Source organism: Salvelinus sp. IW2-2015, linkage group LG28 (genome assembly GCF_002910315.2).
Source record: "Salvelinus sp. IW2-2015 linkage group LG28, ASM291031v2, whole genome shotgun sequence".
Classification (NCBI taxonomy): domain Eukaryota; kingdom Metazoa; phylum Chordata; class Actinopteri; order Salmoniformes; family Salmonidae; genus Salvelinus; species Salvelinus sp. IW2-2015.
The window spans coordinates 14,826,575-14,840,250 of NC_036868.1; the positions used below are offsets into that span (position 1 = coordinate 14,826,575).

At 43.4% G+C, this 13,676-nt stretch overlaps 1 protein-coding gene across 1 annotated transcript in view; it reads right to left on the reverse strand.

The window, feature by feature from the left end:
• Window positions 1–13,676, reverse strand: part of galnt14 (UDP-N-acetyl-alpha-D-galactosamine:polypeptide N-acetylgalactosaminyltransferase 14 (GalNAc-T14)) — a 114,524-nt gene that overhangs the window by 41,529 nt on the left and 59,319 nt on the right. Inside the window, 2 exon segments of the mRNA XM_023974323.2 lie at window positions 2,425–2,490; window positions 2,737–2,804. Coding sequence (XP_023830091.1) covers window positions 2,425–2,490; window positions 2,737–2,804 — 134 coding nt within the window.

Consider the following 13,676-nt stretch of genomic DNA (forward strand, 5'->3'; position numbering starts at 1 on the left):
TGTGAGTTTGTGGGTAGAGTCTAGTGAGTCTGCATAGAGCCAGTGCAAGGGGGACAATGCAAAACTTTAAAGATAAATAAATAAATCATAAAGGGGTGGTAAATGTAAATAGTCCGTGTAGCCATTTGATGAACTGTTCAGTAGTCTTATGGCTTGGGGGTTGAAGCTGTACAGGTACCTTTTGGTCCCAGACTTGGCGCTCTGGTACCGCTTGCAGTGCAGTAGCAGAGAGAAAAATCTATGACTTGGGTGTCTGGAGTCTTTGACAATTTTGTACATAGAGGGCTAATGTCAACATTATGCATGTCCATTTCTCTTGGCTCAAAGTGGAGGAGAGATTGACTGATTCAAATCTTGTTTTTGTGAGAAATGTTAATGTTGAAAATTACAAATGTTCTGTATAATCAACTTACATATACTGAGTGTATAAAGAAAACATTAGGAACACCTTCCTAATATTGAGTTGCACCCCTTTTGCCCTCAGAACAACGTTAATTAGATGTGCTTTGGGTGGTGGACCATTCTTGATACACACAGGAAACTTTTGAGCGTGAAAGACCCAGCAGTGTGGCAGTTCTGTGTGTGTGTGTGTGTGTGTGTTGGAAAAGCATTCCAGGTGAAGCTGGTTGAGAGAATGCCAAGAGTGTGCAAAGCTGTCATCAAGGCAAAGGGAGGCTACTTTGAAGAATCTCAAATATAAAATACACACTACCAGTCAAATGTTTTAGAACACCTACTCATTCCAGGGTTTTTCTTTATTTTTACTATTTTCTACATTGTAAAATAATAGCCACGCTTTGCCTTGATGACAGCTTTGCAMACTCTTTTGTGTATTTTGATTTGTTTAACACTTTTTTGGTTACTACATGATTCCATATGTGTTATTTCATAATTTTGATGTCTTCACTATTATTCTACAATGTAAAAAATAATAAAAATAAAGAAAACCCTGGAATGAGTAGGTGTGTCCAAACTTTTGACTGGTACTGTATATATACACAGACAGATATTTAAAAGTCTGATGTCTATGCTAATGTTTTAAATGCATGTAAATTGTAAAGTATTTTCCGACTAGTCGTTGCCATTGGCAGCAAGTCACAACCACGCTTATCTATCCCAGGCTGAGAACAAGTCAAGAAGGTACACAAGATTTGAGGTTTGTTTGCAAGAGGAGGTTTAAGACCTTTCAGTCATACTTGCACTGAATACAATGACAACTAGTGAATAAACATAAAAGCACCAGAAAAAAAACAATGAGCACTAATCACCATTGTGACAGCTACAACAGTCTTTTGCACTAGCCTAGAATGAAATACTTCAAGATTCTGAAGACTTCAACAACGATCAAAACTGCACCCTATCTTGTGTTATACAGTAAAGTGAGGTGGATGCTGTAAGATACTACCCATATGCCTTGGTGTTATTAGGTGAAACTGGCTGCTTTTGGAGTTTTTTGGAGGTAAGATTGTCAGCCTGTGAGGTGAGATGGGGTTCATCTCCATTACCTCTCTGCTGAACCCTCCGATCAGGGGAACTTCAAACGCCTGTGAGAGCTGGGGCTTGCGCACCTCTATCCACCGCACAGCAATCTGCATCTCGTTACTGTCTGAGTTCACATCTCAGGATTTCAAAATATATTTCACCTCAGACTGTATAATGTGCTGAAGCAGAGGCAGATAGCGTAGAGGGGTTTTAACTAGCAATCAGCACACGCTGCTTTTTAGTATTCCAGGTTTTTTTGTTGTATAAACTGTAGTCTATTATAACAGTGCTGTATGGCATCATAGAAAARTCCTCTGTGGAGTTATATAAAGGTGAAACAGGAAGCATCAACATGATAACCATGATAAATACGTTTTTACCATGACTCATAGATGCAATATAATAGTGTTGCATTTGTGCTCAGACTATGTTCCAGTCAACCTTTTGATGTCTTGCTATAATCAAATCAATCTATTTATAGAGATACACAGACAATTCCCACGTTGTCTAGATGGGATCATGGCGTGTCTGACACAAAAATATCCAACCCTCTCGAGTCAACACATCCCTGAATCTGCTCTCTTGTCTCACAGCTGGTGCTTGAGTTTCTCCCTGTGGTCTAACCTGAAATCATCTACTGTGGGATACTAGCGGGGAAACATCCTCCTCACAAAAACACTTGTATGAGGCTCTAACGCTGCTCTTCCCTCTTAGGCTTGGCAAAGGCAAGTGGTGGTGGGCTCTAAGGTGTGTGTTCAAGTTGAGGACACAATTGTATCCTGCACGCGATGAACTACTCCACACACACACACACACACACACACACAACACACACAGCACACACACACACAACACACACCACCACACACACACCCAACACACACACACACACAACCACACACACACACACACACACACACACACACAAACAAACTAGGTTACCTTCTCTCCTGTCATTCCGAAGACACTTTACTTTGGGCAACTTGGTGAGTAGAAGGCAGTCGTTTGCTGAAAGGGAACATTTGATGCAGGGTGAGATGAAATGTTCACAAAACCGTCACCCACACAGTACATGGAATTGGAATTCAATTGTAAAAAACACATTGACAGAGACAGGGGAAATCTTTTCAATCACTGATCCTTTTTCTCCGGCAGCTGAGCCAGAATGGGAGAGCTCATCACATCCATCTCCAATCCATTTCCTCCTGGAATCAGATCTATCTCTGCTCACAGCTGCTCTTCTGTTCTACCCACCATCCCCACTGTAGTCATCTACCAGGATGATCTCGTGAATCAGGTGGACTGGCGTCCTGTTCAGCACACTGCAAATTAAAAAGAGAGCAGCAGTAGTGTTAGAAACTATTGTATTTCTTCTAGACGACAATCTTTATAGAGCAGCAACAACTGAAATCTACTTTTTCCCCTGTGTTATGTGAAATGTTCTATTGGAAAAATGGAGAATGATATTATCGTTCTGAGAATGTATTACGGCATAAATAAAATAACAATATTTCATTACTTCTGAAGATTACTTGTTTTTTTTATAACTATAACCCCCAAAATGTAATTTGGATGAGTTTCTATTACAAGGGTATGAGAAAATACAGGACCACTCCTTTTGGCTTCAGCTCTTTTTCCACCCAACACCATCCTCTGACACTAGAATCTCTCACTATAAGAACCACAGATAAATCTCCCTCTAATATTCTCTCCTCTCCTGGGGTACATGGCTGAACAGCAGGTGATGAGGCGAGGAGAGATGGAGGGAGAGGTACACCACCTCCCTCAGATTACTTCACCTTTAATCCCAGTCTGAATCAAGGCACATCTACCCTCTCCTCCTCCCTCACAGGCCCTCTCTCTCTCTCTCTCTCTCTCTCTCACCCCCTCTCCTGTCTGGGTGAGTAATTGGAGCGCTGTCAGGCTCGTAGGTCTGTTCTTCCATCGTCGCTGTGCATGCTGGACCCATTCATCACTCCATTCCCCCCTCCTCCTCCCTCTCTCTCTATCCCGCTCCATCCACCCTCCACTGCCCCTGGATCCTCATGCCTTTATTAAGGCCCCTGACAGAAATCCGTTCCTGGTGGTAACAGGTAAAGCTTTACAGCAAGACAGAGAGTCCTGATTCAGCCTCTTAGTGCAGCCTAATCAGGGGACGTGGATGACTATTGCCCTGTGGGTTATATCTAGAACAGCAGCACAACTAATGATTGCTGTAGACTTTCTTCTAGACTGTATTTACAACCTCTTTTTATTATAAACAGTCTGTTTCATATAAAGATATTTAAGTGAAAGTTGTCTTGAAACCATGTGAAGTACGTCATATAGCGTGTGAGTCAGTGATAAAAACACAATAAAGTTGAGTCTCATGTGGGAGTTCCAAAGCTGGGTCCAGCCCAACACTGATGTAGGATCAAAATCAATTCAAATCAAATCGTATTTGTCACATGTGCCGAATACAACAGGTGTAGTAGAAGTTACAGTGAAATGCTTACTTACAAGCCCTTAACCAGTAAAATAACAATAGCGGGGCTATATACAGGGGATACCGGTACAGAGTACATGTGCGGGTGCACCAGTGTCGAGGTAATTGAGATAATATGTACATGTAGGTGGAGTAGCCTAAAGTGGTGATCTTTTACTAGGATTACATGTCAGGAATTGTGAAAAACTGAGATTAAATGTAGAGTTGAAGTCAGAAGTTTACATACACCTTAGCCAAATACATTTAAACTCAGTTTCACACAATTCCTGATATTTAATCCTAGTAAAAATGTCCTGTTTTAGGTCAGTTAGGATAACCACTTTATTTTAAGAATGTGAAATGTCAGAATAATAGTAGAGAGAATTATTTCTTTCAGCTTTTATTTCTTTCATCACATTCCCAGTGGGTCAGAAGTTTACATACACTCAATTCRCATTTGATAGCATTGGCATTAAATTRTTTAACTTGGATCAAACGTTTCGGGTAGCCTTCCACAAGCTTCCCACAATAAGTTGGGGGCATTTTGGCCCATTCATCCTGACAGAGCTGGTGTAACTGAGTCAGGTTTGCAGGCCTCCTTGCTCGCACACGCTTTTTCAGTTCTGCCCACATATTTTCCATAGGATTGAGGTCAGGGCTTTATGATGGCCACTCCAATACCTTGACTTTGTTRTCCTGAAGCCATTTTGCACAACTTTGGACGTATGCTTGGGGTCGTTGTCCATTTGGAAGACCCATTTGCGACCATGCTTTAACTTCCTGACTGGTGTCTTCAGATTTTGCTTCAATATATCCACATAATTTTCCTGCCTCATGATGCCATCTATTTTGTGAAGTGCACCAGTCCCTCCTGCAGCAAAGCACACCCAAAACATGATGCTGCCACCCCCGTTCTTCACGGTTGGGATGGTGTTCTTCGGCTTGCTAGCCACCCCCTTTTTCCTCCAAACATATCGATGGTCAATATGGCGAAACAGTTATATTTTTGTTTCATCAGACCAGAGGACATTTCTCAAAAAAGTACGATCTTTGTCCCCATGTGCAGTTGCAAACTGTAAGTCTGTCTTTTTATGGCAGTTTTGGAGCAGTGCGTTCCTCCTTGCTGAGCGCCTTTCAGTTATGTCGAATATAGACTCGTTTTACTGTGGACATAAGTATTTGACATAAGACATAAGTATTTGATCACCTACCAACACATAAGAATTCCGGCTCTCACAGACCTGTTAGTTTTTCTTTAAGAAGCCCTCCTGTTCTCCACTCATTCCTGTATTAACTGCACCTGTTGTGAACTCGTTACCTGTATAAAAACACCTGTCCACACACTCATCAAAAACAGACTCCAACCTCTCCACAATGGCCAAGACCAGAGAGTTGTGTAAGGACATCAGGGATTAAATGTGTAGGACCTGCATAAGCTGGGATGGCTACAGGACAATAGGGCAAGCAGCTTGGTGAGAAGGCAACAAAACTGTTGGCGCAATTATTCGCAAATTGAAGAAGTTTCAGATCACGGTCAATCACCCTCGTCTGGGGCTCCATGCAAGATCTCACCTCGTGGGCATCAATGAATCAGGAGGAGGGGGATCAGCCCAGAACTACACGGCACAGGACCTGGTCAATGACCTGAAGAGAGCTGGGACCACAGTCTCAAAGAAAACCATAGTAACACACTACGCCGTCATGGATTAAAATCCTGCAGCGCACGCAAGGTCCCCCTGCTCAAGCCAGCGCATGTCCAGGGCCCGTCTGAAGTTGCCAATGACCATCTGGAATCCAGAGGAGAAGAGGAGAGGTCATGTGGTCTTATGAGACAAAATAGAGCTTTTGGTTCTAAACTCCACTCGCCGTGTTGGAGGAAGAAGAAGATGAGTACAACCCCAAGAACACCATCCAACCGTGAAGCATGGAGCTGAAACCATCATTCTTTGGGGTGCTTCTGCAAAGGGACAGGACGACTGCACCGCATTGAAGGGAGGATGGATGGGCCATGTATCGCGAGATCTTGGCCAACAACCTCCTTCCCTCAGTAAGAGCATTGAAGATGGGTCGTGGCTGTGTCTTCCAGGATGACAACGACCCGAAACACACAGCCAGGGCAACTAAGGAGTGGCTCCGTAAGAAGCATCTCAAGGTCCTGGAGTGGCCTAGCCAGTCTCCAGACCTGAACCCATAGAAAAATCTTTGGAGGGATCTGAAAGTCCGTATTGCCCAGCGACAGCCCCGAAACCTGAAGGATCTGGAGAAGTCTGTATGGAGGAGTGGCCAAAATCCCTGCTGCAGTGTGTGCAAACCTGGTCAAGAACTACAGGAAACGTATGATCTCTGTAATTGCAAAGAAAGGTTTCTGTACCAAATATTAAGTTCTGCTTTTCTGATGTATCAAATACTTATGTCATGCAATAAAATGCAAATTAATTACTTAAAAATCATACAATGTGATTTTCTAGATTTTTGTTTTAGATTCCGTCTCTCACAGTTGAAGTGTACCTATGATAAAATTACAGACCTCTACATGCTTTGTAAGAGGAAAACCTGCAAAATCGGCAGTGTATCAAATACTTGTTCTCCCCACTGTAGATACTTTTGTACCTGTTTCCTCCAGCATCTTCACAAGGTCCTTTGCTGTTGTTCTGGATTGATTTGCACTTCTCACACCAAAGTACATTCATCTCTAGGAGACAGAATGTGTCACCTTCCTGAGCGGTATGACGGCTGTGTGGTCCCATGGTGTTTATACTTGCGTACTATTGTTTGTACAGATGAACGTGGTACCTTCAGCATTTGGAAATTGCTGCCAAGGATGAACCAGACTTGTTGGAGGCTACATTTTTCCTAGGTCTTGACTGATTTATTTTGATTTTCCCAAGATGTCAAGACAAAGAGGCACTGAGTTTGAAGGTAGGCCTTGAAATACATCCACAGGTACACCTCCAATTGATTCAAATTATGTAAATTAGCCTATCAGAAGCTTCTAAAGCCATGACATCATTTTCAGAAATGTTCCAAGCTGTTTAAAGGCACAGTCAACTTAGTGCATGTTAACTTCTGACCCACTGGAGTTGTGATACATTATAAGTGAAATAATCTGTCTGTAAACAATTGTTGGAAAATGACTTGTGTCATGCACAAAGTAGATGTCCTTACCGACTTGCCAAAACTATAGTTTGTTAACAAGAAATTTGTGGAGTGGTTGAAAAACAAGATTTAATGACTCCAACTCAAGTGTATGTAAACTTCCGACTTCAACTGAACACACATACACACCTGATCTAGCGATTGAACATTGGCTAACAGTACGGATGGCAAAGGCAGATTAGCCACTAGTCGCCTGATCCTCACAAGGCATCCCGATCTCCCTCCGCGAAATCTCAGTTTCTTTCTCTAGTGAAAGACGGGGATGAGGGCCTGTTCGGATGTTTGGAGTATATCCTTCCCGTCAGACTCATTAAAGAAAAATTATTAGTCCAATTCGAGGTGAGTAATCGCTGTTCTGATGTTCAGAAGCTCTTTTCGGTCATAAGAGACGGTAGCAGCAACATTATGTACAAAATAAGTTACAAACAATTCGGGAAAAACAAACAAATAGCACGGTTGGTTAAGAGCCAATAAAACATCAGCCATCCTCTCCAGCGCCATCATTACATTGGGCATTAACTATGAAACACTGACGGTCGCAATAACATCAAACCCACTGAGAAAACAAAGTGTGTCCTTGAAAGTTAGTTTGTGAATGTACTGTACTTGAATACTGTATAAAATATATTATTGATTGTCGGATAACCGCGAAATGAAATATTGAAAGACTGTTTTTTTAAACAGCCCAAAATGGACAAATATTGGGCAATTAACAATTTCCAACAGCATACAAATGAGATGAATTGGTATCATTCCAAAACAAGGTTGTGTAATCGTTCCTTTCAGAACTAAGGGTACACAAATGATGTAGAATTACTACCCACAATCAAAAGGCCTGGGTTAGTAGAGCAGTGGAAATGTGTTTAATGTACATTGCGCTCTTAGAATGTCATTATATCGATTCCTGCAGTGTTTATGGGGCGGCTCTGCACTTTGAGCACAGCGACTTTGAAGCCCACACTCACCACCCAAACACAGGAGAGAAGCCCTTTGACTGCCTAATGCATTTCTGTTTCTCCTGATGCATTCCAAAATGCTTTTCATTTGGGGGGAAAAAAACATGAGTAGGAGGAATACATTACGACCAAACACAGCATCAATGTAATCCATTGTGGCACATGCAGGAACAGGTGAGATTTGAAAAATAGCCTAATCTACACCATTTTCTCATTTCTGTGATTTGTTTAGTACTGATCGTCAGTGCAATATGTGGCCAGTGACTGTTTCCACTGTAGTTTTCTCTACCTGCTGTGGCTATGAAAACACAGACAGACATGTCCTTCCTATTACTCTTTCATATTGTTCCCCTCATTTCTTCTCCTCTACTTTCCCCTCTCCTCCTCTATATTAATTCCCTCTACCTCTACTCCCTTAACCTACCCTCTTCTCACATCCATATTATTATCCTCCCCTTCCCCTCTCCTCACCTCTCCTCTTCATCTCCTCTCCTGAACTATCGCTCCCAGCTCAGTCTGGGAGAGCAAGCTCCCAGCCTATTCCCCCTCCACCTCAGAGGGTTCTGAGGGCTGGATTGTGGTAATAGCCTCTGTCAGCACTAACACAAATCAAAGAGAGAGGCCCACGGCCTGCTTTTCAACTTCGCTCTGTATCAATGTTTGGTTCTGGTGCAAGCTGAGGTAAGAGAGAGAGGGGGTGGGGGGGATAGGCTAACAGACAGACAGGCTGAGGAGCCCTTGGTGGGCTATGCGTCAGGGGGTATAACTGGGTCTAACCAGCCCATGAACCCCAGCCAGCCTCAGTTTACAGGAAGGTGCCAGAACACACAGACAACCTTATTAATGCACAGAAACCTCAGAAGATTAGGGTTGTTGTTGTTTTTCCTATTAGCTACATCACTGGCGGCGACGGCGTGTGGCGGAGGGCTGAGTGAGGCTGAGGCTGTGTAATTACAGACAGGCAGGCCACCATTATGACACAAACATGCTGGCAGCCATGAAACACTGTGCTAATTAAACCCCACCCTGACGTCCCTGAGGGCCACGGGTAGGGTATTGGTACTGTACCCCCTCAGGATGTCTTTAACAGCGGTGATATGTGACTCTGAGTGCTACAGTACACTACCCTGGACAAGTAATGAGTAATGAGGAAGGCACACTCGTAGAGAGCGAGACGGTGTGTTCTGTAGATTAATTTCATTATCAGGAAAGCAAACTTCCATTGGTGTTCTTCCATTGCTATTGTAAGGGACGGAGCCTGGAGCTAGAGACCATTATTTCCTGAGCCTGCAGTGTGGCTATAGGCACAATTACAAACGTTTTTGCAGGAGAAGTGAGTAATTGTGAAAAAGTTGCAAACAGACAAGTCGTCCAAAAATCAAAGGGACGGGCAGGCTGAAACCTACTGGGAGGGATTGTCTTTTAATTGGTTGAAACTGCAGCGCTTTGAAAAAGGTTTGGGGCGGACACATAAACAGGACAGTTTTTTCCCCGGTGGAGTGGTGGTCAGGACTCAGGAGTCTTCTCTGTGTGATCATTAAGAGACAACCCGGGTCTCTGCTGACTACTCAGCTGTAATGAGCTGAACCGGCTCCAGGAGACGTTGGCAGGGGAGGGGAGGCTTGCGTTGTTCTAAGGCAAGCTGCCAAGGCAAGCTGCTGACACCCAGGGACAGGTGAGGTGGCGGTGAGGCAGCTATGGGAAAGGTCAAGGCTCAGGCTGGGAAGTCAATAGAGGGGTTTGGCACTTGGGCGTCAGGATTAAATGAAGAGTCCATATGAGTCAGGCACAGGTCTGAGAGCAAACGGACAGTGACCTAGTCCAGGGTCAGTAACAGGCAGTGGCGACGCGTCATTCAGGGAAGGTGGGGCAGAGCCTTTTTTGTGTGTGCCTGTTTTGTATGTTATTTTTGTGGGGGTCGACGATGGAGACAGGAAGCAGGTTCAGGGAGAACATTTAATACATAATGGACTTGAAACAGGACAGGAACAACGTCTGGACAGCGGACAAAGTAACGACATCAATGCAGACACAGGGAACAAACAGAGGAAACAGACAGATAAAAGGTACAGGTGTGCGTAATGATAGGCAGTCTGGCGCCCTCGAGTGCAGGAGAGGGTGTGCAGGAGCAGGCGTGACAATTTTGGCATTAATACGTGTCACATATCACTTTGCAAACAACGTAAAAAAAATACATATTTGAGTTAATAAAGCCGCATACAAACATTGTCTATTTTTTGCTTTCTTGAGTAAGGCAGCTCCAAAATGCAGGCGTTCCAACCTAGCTCAGTGCTTTCTGTGGTGATGGGGCAGCCAGCTGAAAATACGGAGCGTAGGGGTGCTGTCATAGACATACTTTAGAAGTGCCCATCCAAGAAGGCTCAAGGTCATTGGCCACAGATAAAATGCTGTCAAATAACATTATATCTAATGTAGCTTTGATTGGACTGATCTCCCACCAGGCCAAAAAATGTGAACCCGAACCCTTCAAGATCCCCCCCACAGTTCCCCAATAGCTGTCCCTCAACCATTCGAGACCCCTCCTACAGTCCCCCCCCAAGAAGAAAAATAAAAATTACAATTAATTTCATTAATTCCATTCCCCGCCCCCAAGAACCCCCCAATGCACAAACAACCAAGAGAATGAACTAAAGAGAAAAAAAGACAGAAAACAGCAAACAATGCAAAAAACATAAAAAAAAAAAAATGAAAACAAAGTACATCAGGGACAACTAAAATCATAACAGCAATGCCAACTGTATATGTTAGTGTGCATGTCTGGCACTATTACATGTATGTGTGTGTTCTTGTATGCGTTTATTTGAATGAGAGTGTGTGTATATGCATGTGTACAAACACCTGCACGGCATCAGCCTCAGGCAAACCGGCATTAGTTGTAAAAACACTGCCACTTAGTGTCATTCAAACATACTTTTATTATGTTTTATTTTTACTTTTATCTTTGACCACCATTCTATCTCTCGCACAGCAACTCCACTCGTCTCCAATTCCACATCCCAACCCTCAGCTTCCCTCARCCCATCCCATCTATCTATGCTGGCCACCCTATGCAACACATCTCTTTCAACTATGCTGTGATGTTTAAGGTACAATTTCAATCTGTCTAATTTTCAGCCATTCCTGAACCTGAGACCAGAAACAAGCTACCTGAGGGCAATACCAAAATAAATGGTCTATTGATTCTGTATCCTCACATCAAAATCTGCAGAGCTTCGATGATTTTATGCCACAACTATTCCACATTTTGTTGGTGGCAAGAAGTCTATATAATAATTTCAGCTGAAAAGCACAAAGTCTTGAATCTTGCGTTGTTTTATATATCAACTCATACACCCTGTACCATGGAATCGGTACATCAGAAACCTCTTCCCAACTATCTTGCAATCTGTAAGAAACAGTTTTTTTTTACATTTAAATTTCACCTTTATTTAACCAGGTAGGCTAGTTGAGAACAAGTTCTCATTTACAACTGCGACCTGGCCAAGACAAAGCACAGCAGTTCGACACATACAACAACACAGAGTTACACATGGAACAAACAAACATACAGTCAATAATACAGTAGAAAAAATWAAAATCTATATACAGTGAGTGCAAATGAGGTAAGATAAGGGAGGAAAGGCAATAAATAGGCCATGGTGGCGAAGTAATTACAGTATAGCAATTAGACACTGGAATGGTAGATGTGCAGAAGATTAATGTGTAAGTAGAGATACTGGGGTGCAAAGGAGCAAAATAAATAAATAAATACAGTATGGGGATGAGGTAGTTGGATGGGCTGTTTACAGATGGGCTATTCAGGTGCAGTGATCTGTGAGCTGCTCTGACAGCCGGTGCTTAAAGCTAGTGTGGGAGATATAAGACTCCAGCTTCATTGATTTTTGCAGTTCGTTCCAGTCATTGGCAGCAGAGAACTGGAAAGAAAGGCGGCCAAAGGAGGAATTGGTGTTGCGTTCAGTGTAATAAATGTCGGACCAAGGCGCAGCGGATGTCGAGTTCCACATGATTTAATGAAATAAAGTGAAACTTAGCAGAGACAAAAACAAATAAACAATAAACTAACAACGAACCGTGACAACAGAGGTGCTACGTGCAATAACTCAAAATACAATATCCAATATGGAAAAAAGCTACCTAAATATGATCCCCAATTAGAAACAACGATTACCAGCTGCCTCTAATTGGGAATCATACACAATCACCAACATAGAAAAACAAACCTAGAACCCCACATAGAAATAATAAACTAGACTAACCCCCCAGTCACGCCCTGACCTACTCTACCATAGAAAATAAGGACTCTCTATGGTCAGGACGTGACAATTGGCTTTGGGGGTGACCAGGGAGATATACCTGCTGGAGCGCATGCTACGGGTGGGTGCTGCTATGGTGACCAGTGAGCTGAGATAAGGCGGGGCTTTACCTAGCAGAGACTTGTAGATGACCTGGAGCCAGTGGGTTTGGCGACGAGTATGAAGCGATTGCCAGCCAACGAGAGCATACAGGTCGCAGTGGTGGGTAATATATGGGGCTTTGGTGACAAAACAGATGGCACTGTGATAAACTGCATCCAATTTGTTGAGTAGAGTGTTGGAGGCTATTTTATAGATGACATCGCCGAAGTCGAGGATCGGTAGGATGGTCAGTTTTACGAGGGTATGTTTGGCAGCATGAGTGAAGGATGCTTTGTTGCGAAATAGGAAGCCGATTCTAGATTTAATTTTGGATTGGAGATGCTTAATGTGAGTCTGGAAGGAGAGTTTACAGTCTAGCCAGACACCTAGGTATTTGTAGTTGTCCACATATTCTAAGTCAGAACTAACCTCCAGACGAGCTTCAATGCCATACAACTCTCCTTCCGTGACCTCCAACTGCTCTTAAATGCAAGAAAAACTAAGTGCATGCTCTTCAACCGATCACTGCCCGCACCTGCCCGCCCGTCCAGCATCACTACTCTGGACGGGCCAGAAGTATACAGAATGGTGTTGTCTGCGTAGTGGTGGATCAGAGAATCACCAGCAGCGAGAGCGACATCATTGATGTATGCAGAGAACCGAGTCGGCCCGAGAATTGAACCCTGTAGAGACTGCAAGAGGTCCGGACAACAGGCCCTCCGATTTGACACACTGAACTCTATCAGAATAGTTGGTGAACCAGGCGAGGCAATCATTTGAGAAACCAAGGCTGATGAGTCTGCCAATAAGAATGTGGTGATTGACAGAGTCGAAAGCCTTGGCCAGGTCGATGAATACGGCTGCACAGTAATGTCTCTTATCGATGGCGGTTATGATATCGTTTAGGACCTTGAGCATGGCTGAGGTGCACCCATGACCAGCTCTGAAACCAGATTGCATAGTGGAGAAGGAACGGTGGGATTCGAAATGGTCGGTAATCTGTTTGTTGACTTGGCTTTCGCAGACCTTAGAAAGGCAGGGTAGGATAGATATAGGTCTGTAGCAATTTGGGTCTAGAGTGTCTCCCCCTTTGAAGAGAGGGATGACCGCGGCAGCTTTCCTCTCTTTGGGAATCTCAGACGATACAAAAGAGAGGTTGAACAGGCAAGTAATAAGTAGGAGTTGCAACAATTTCGGCAGATA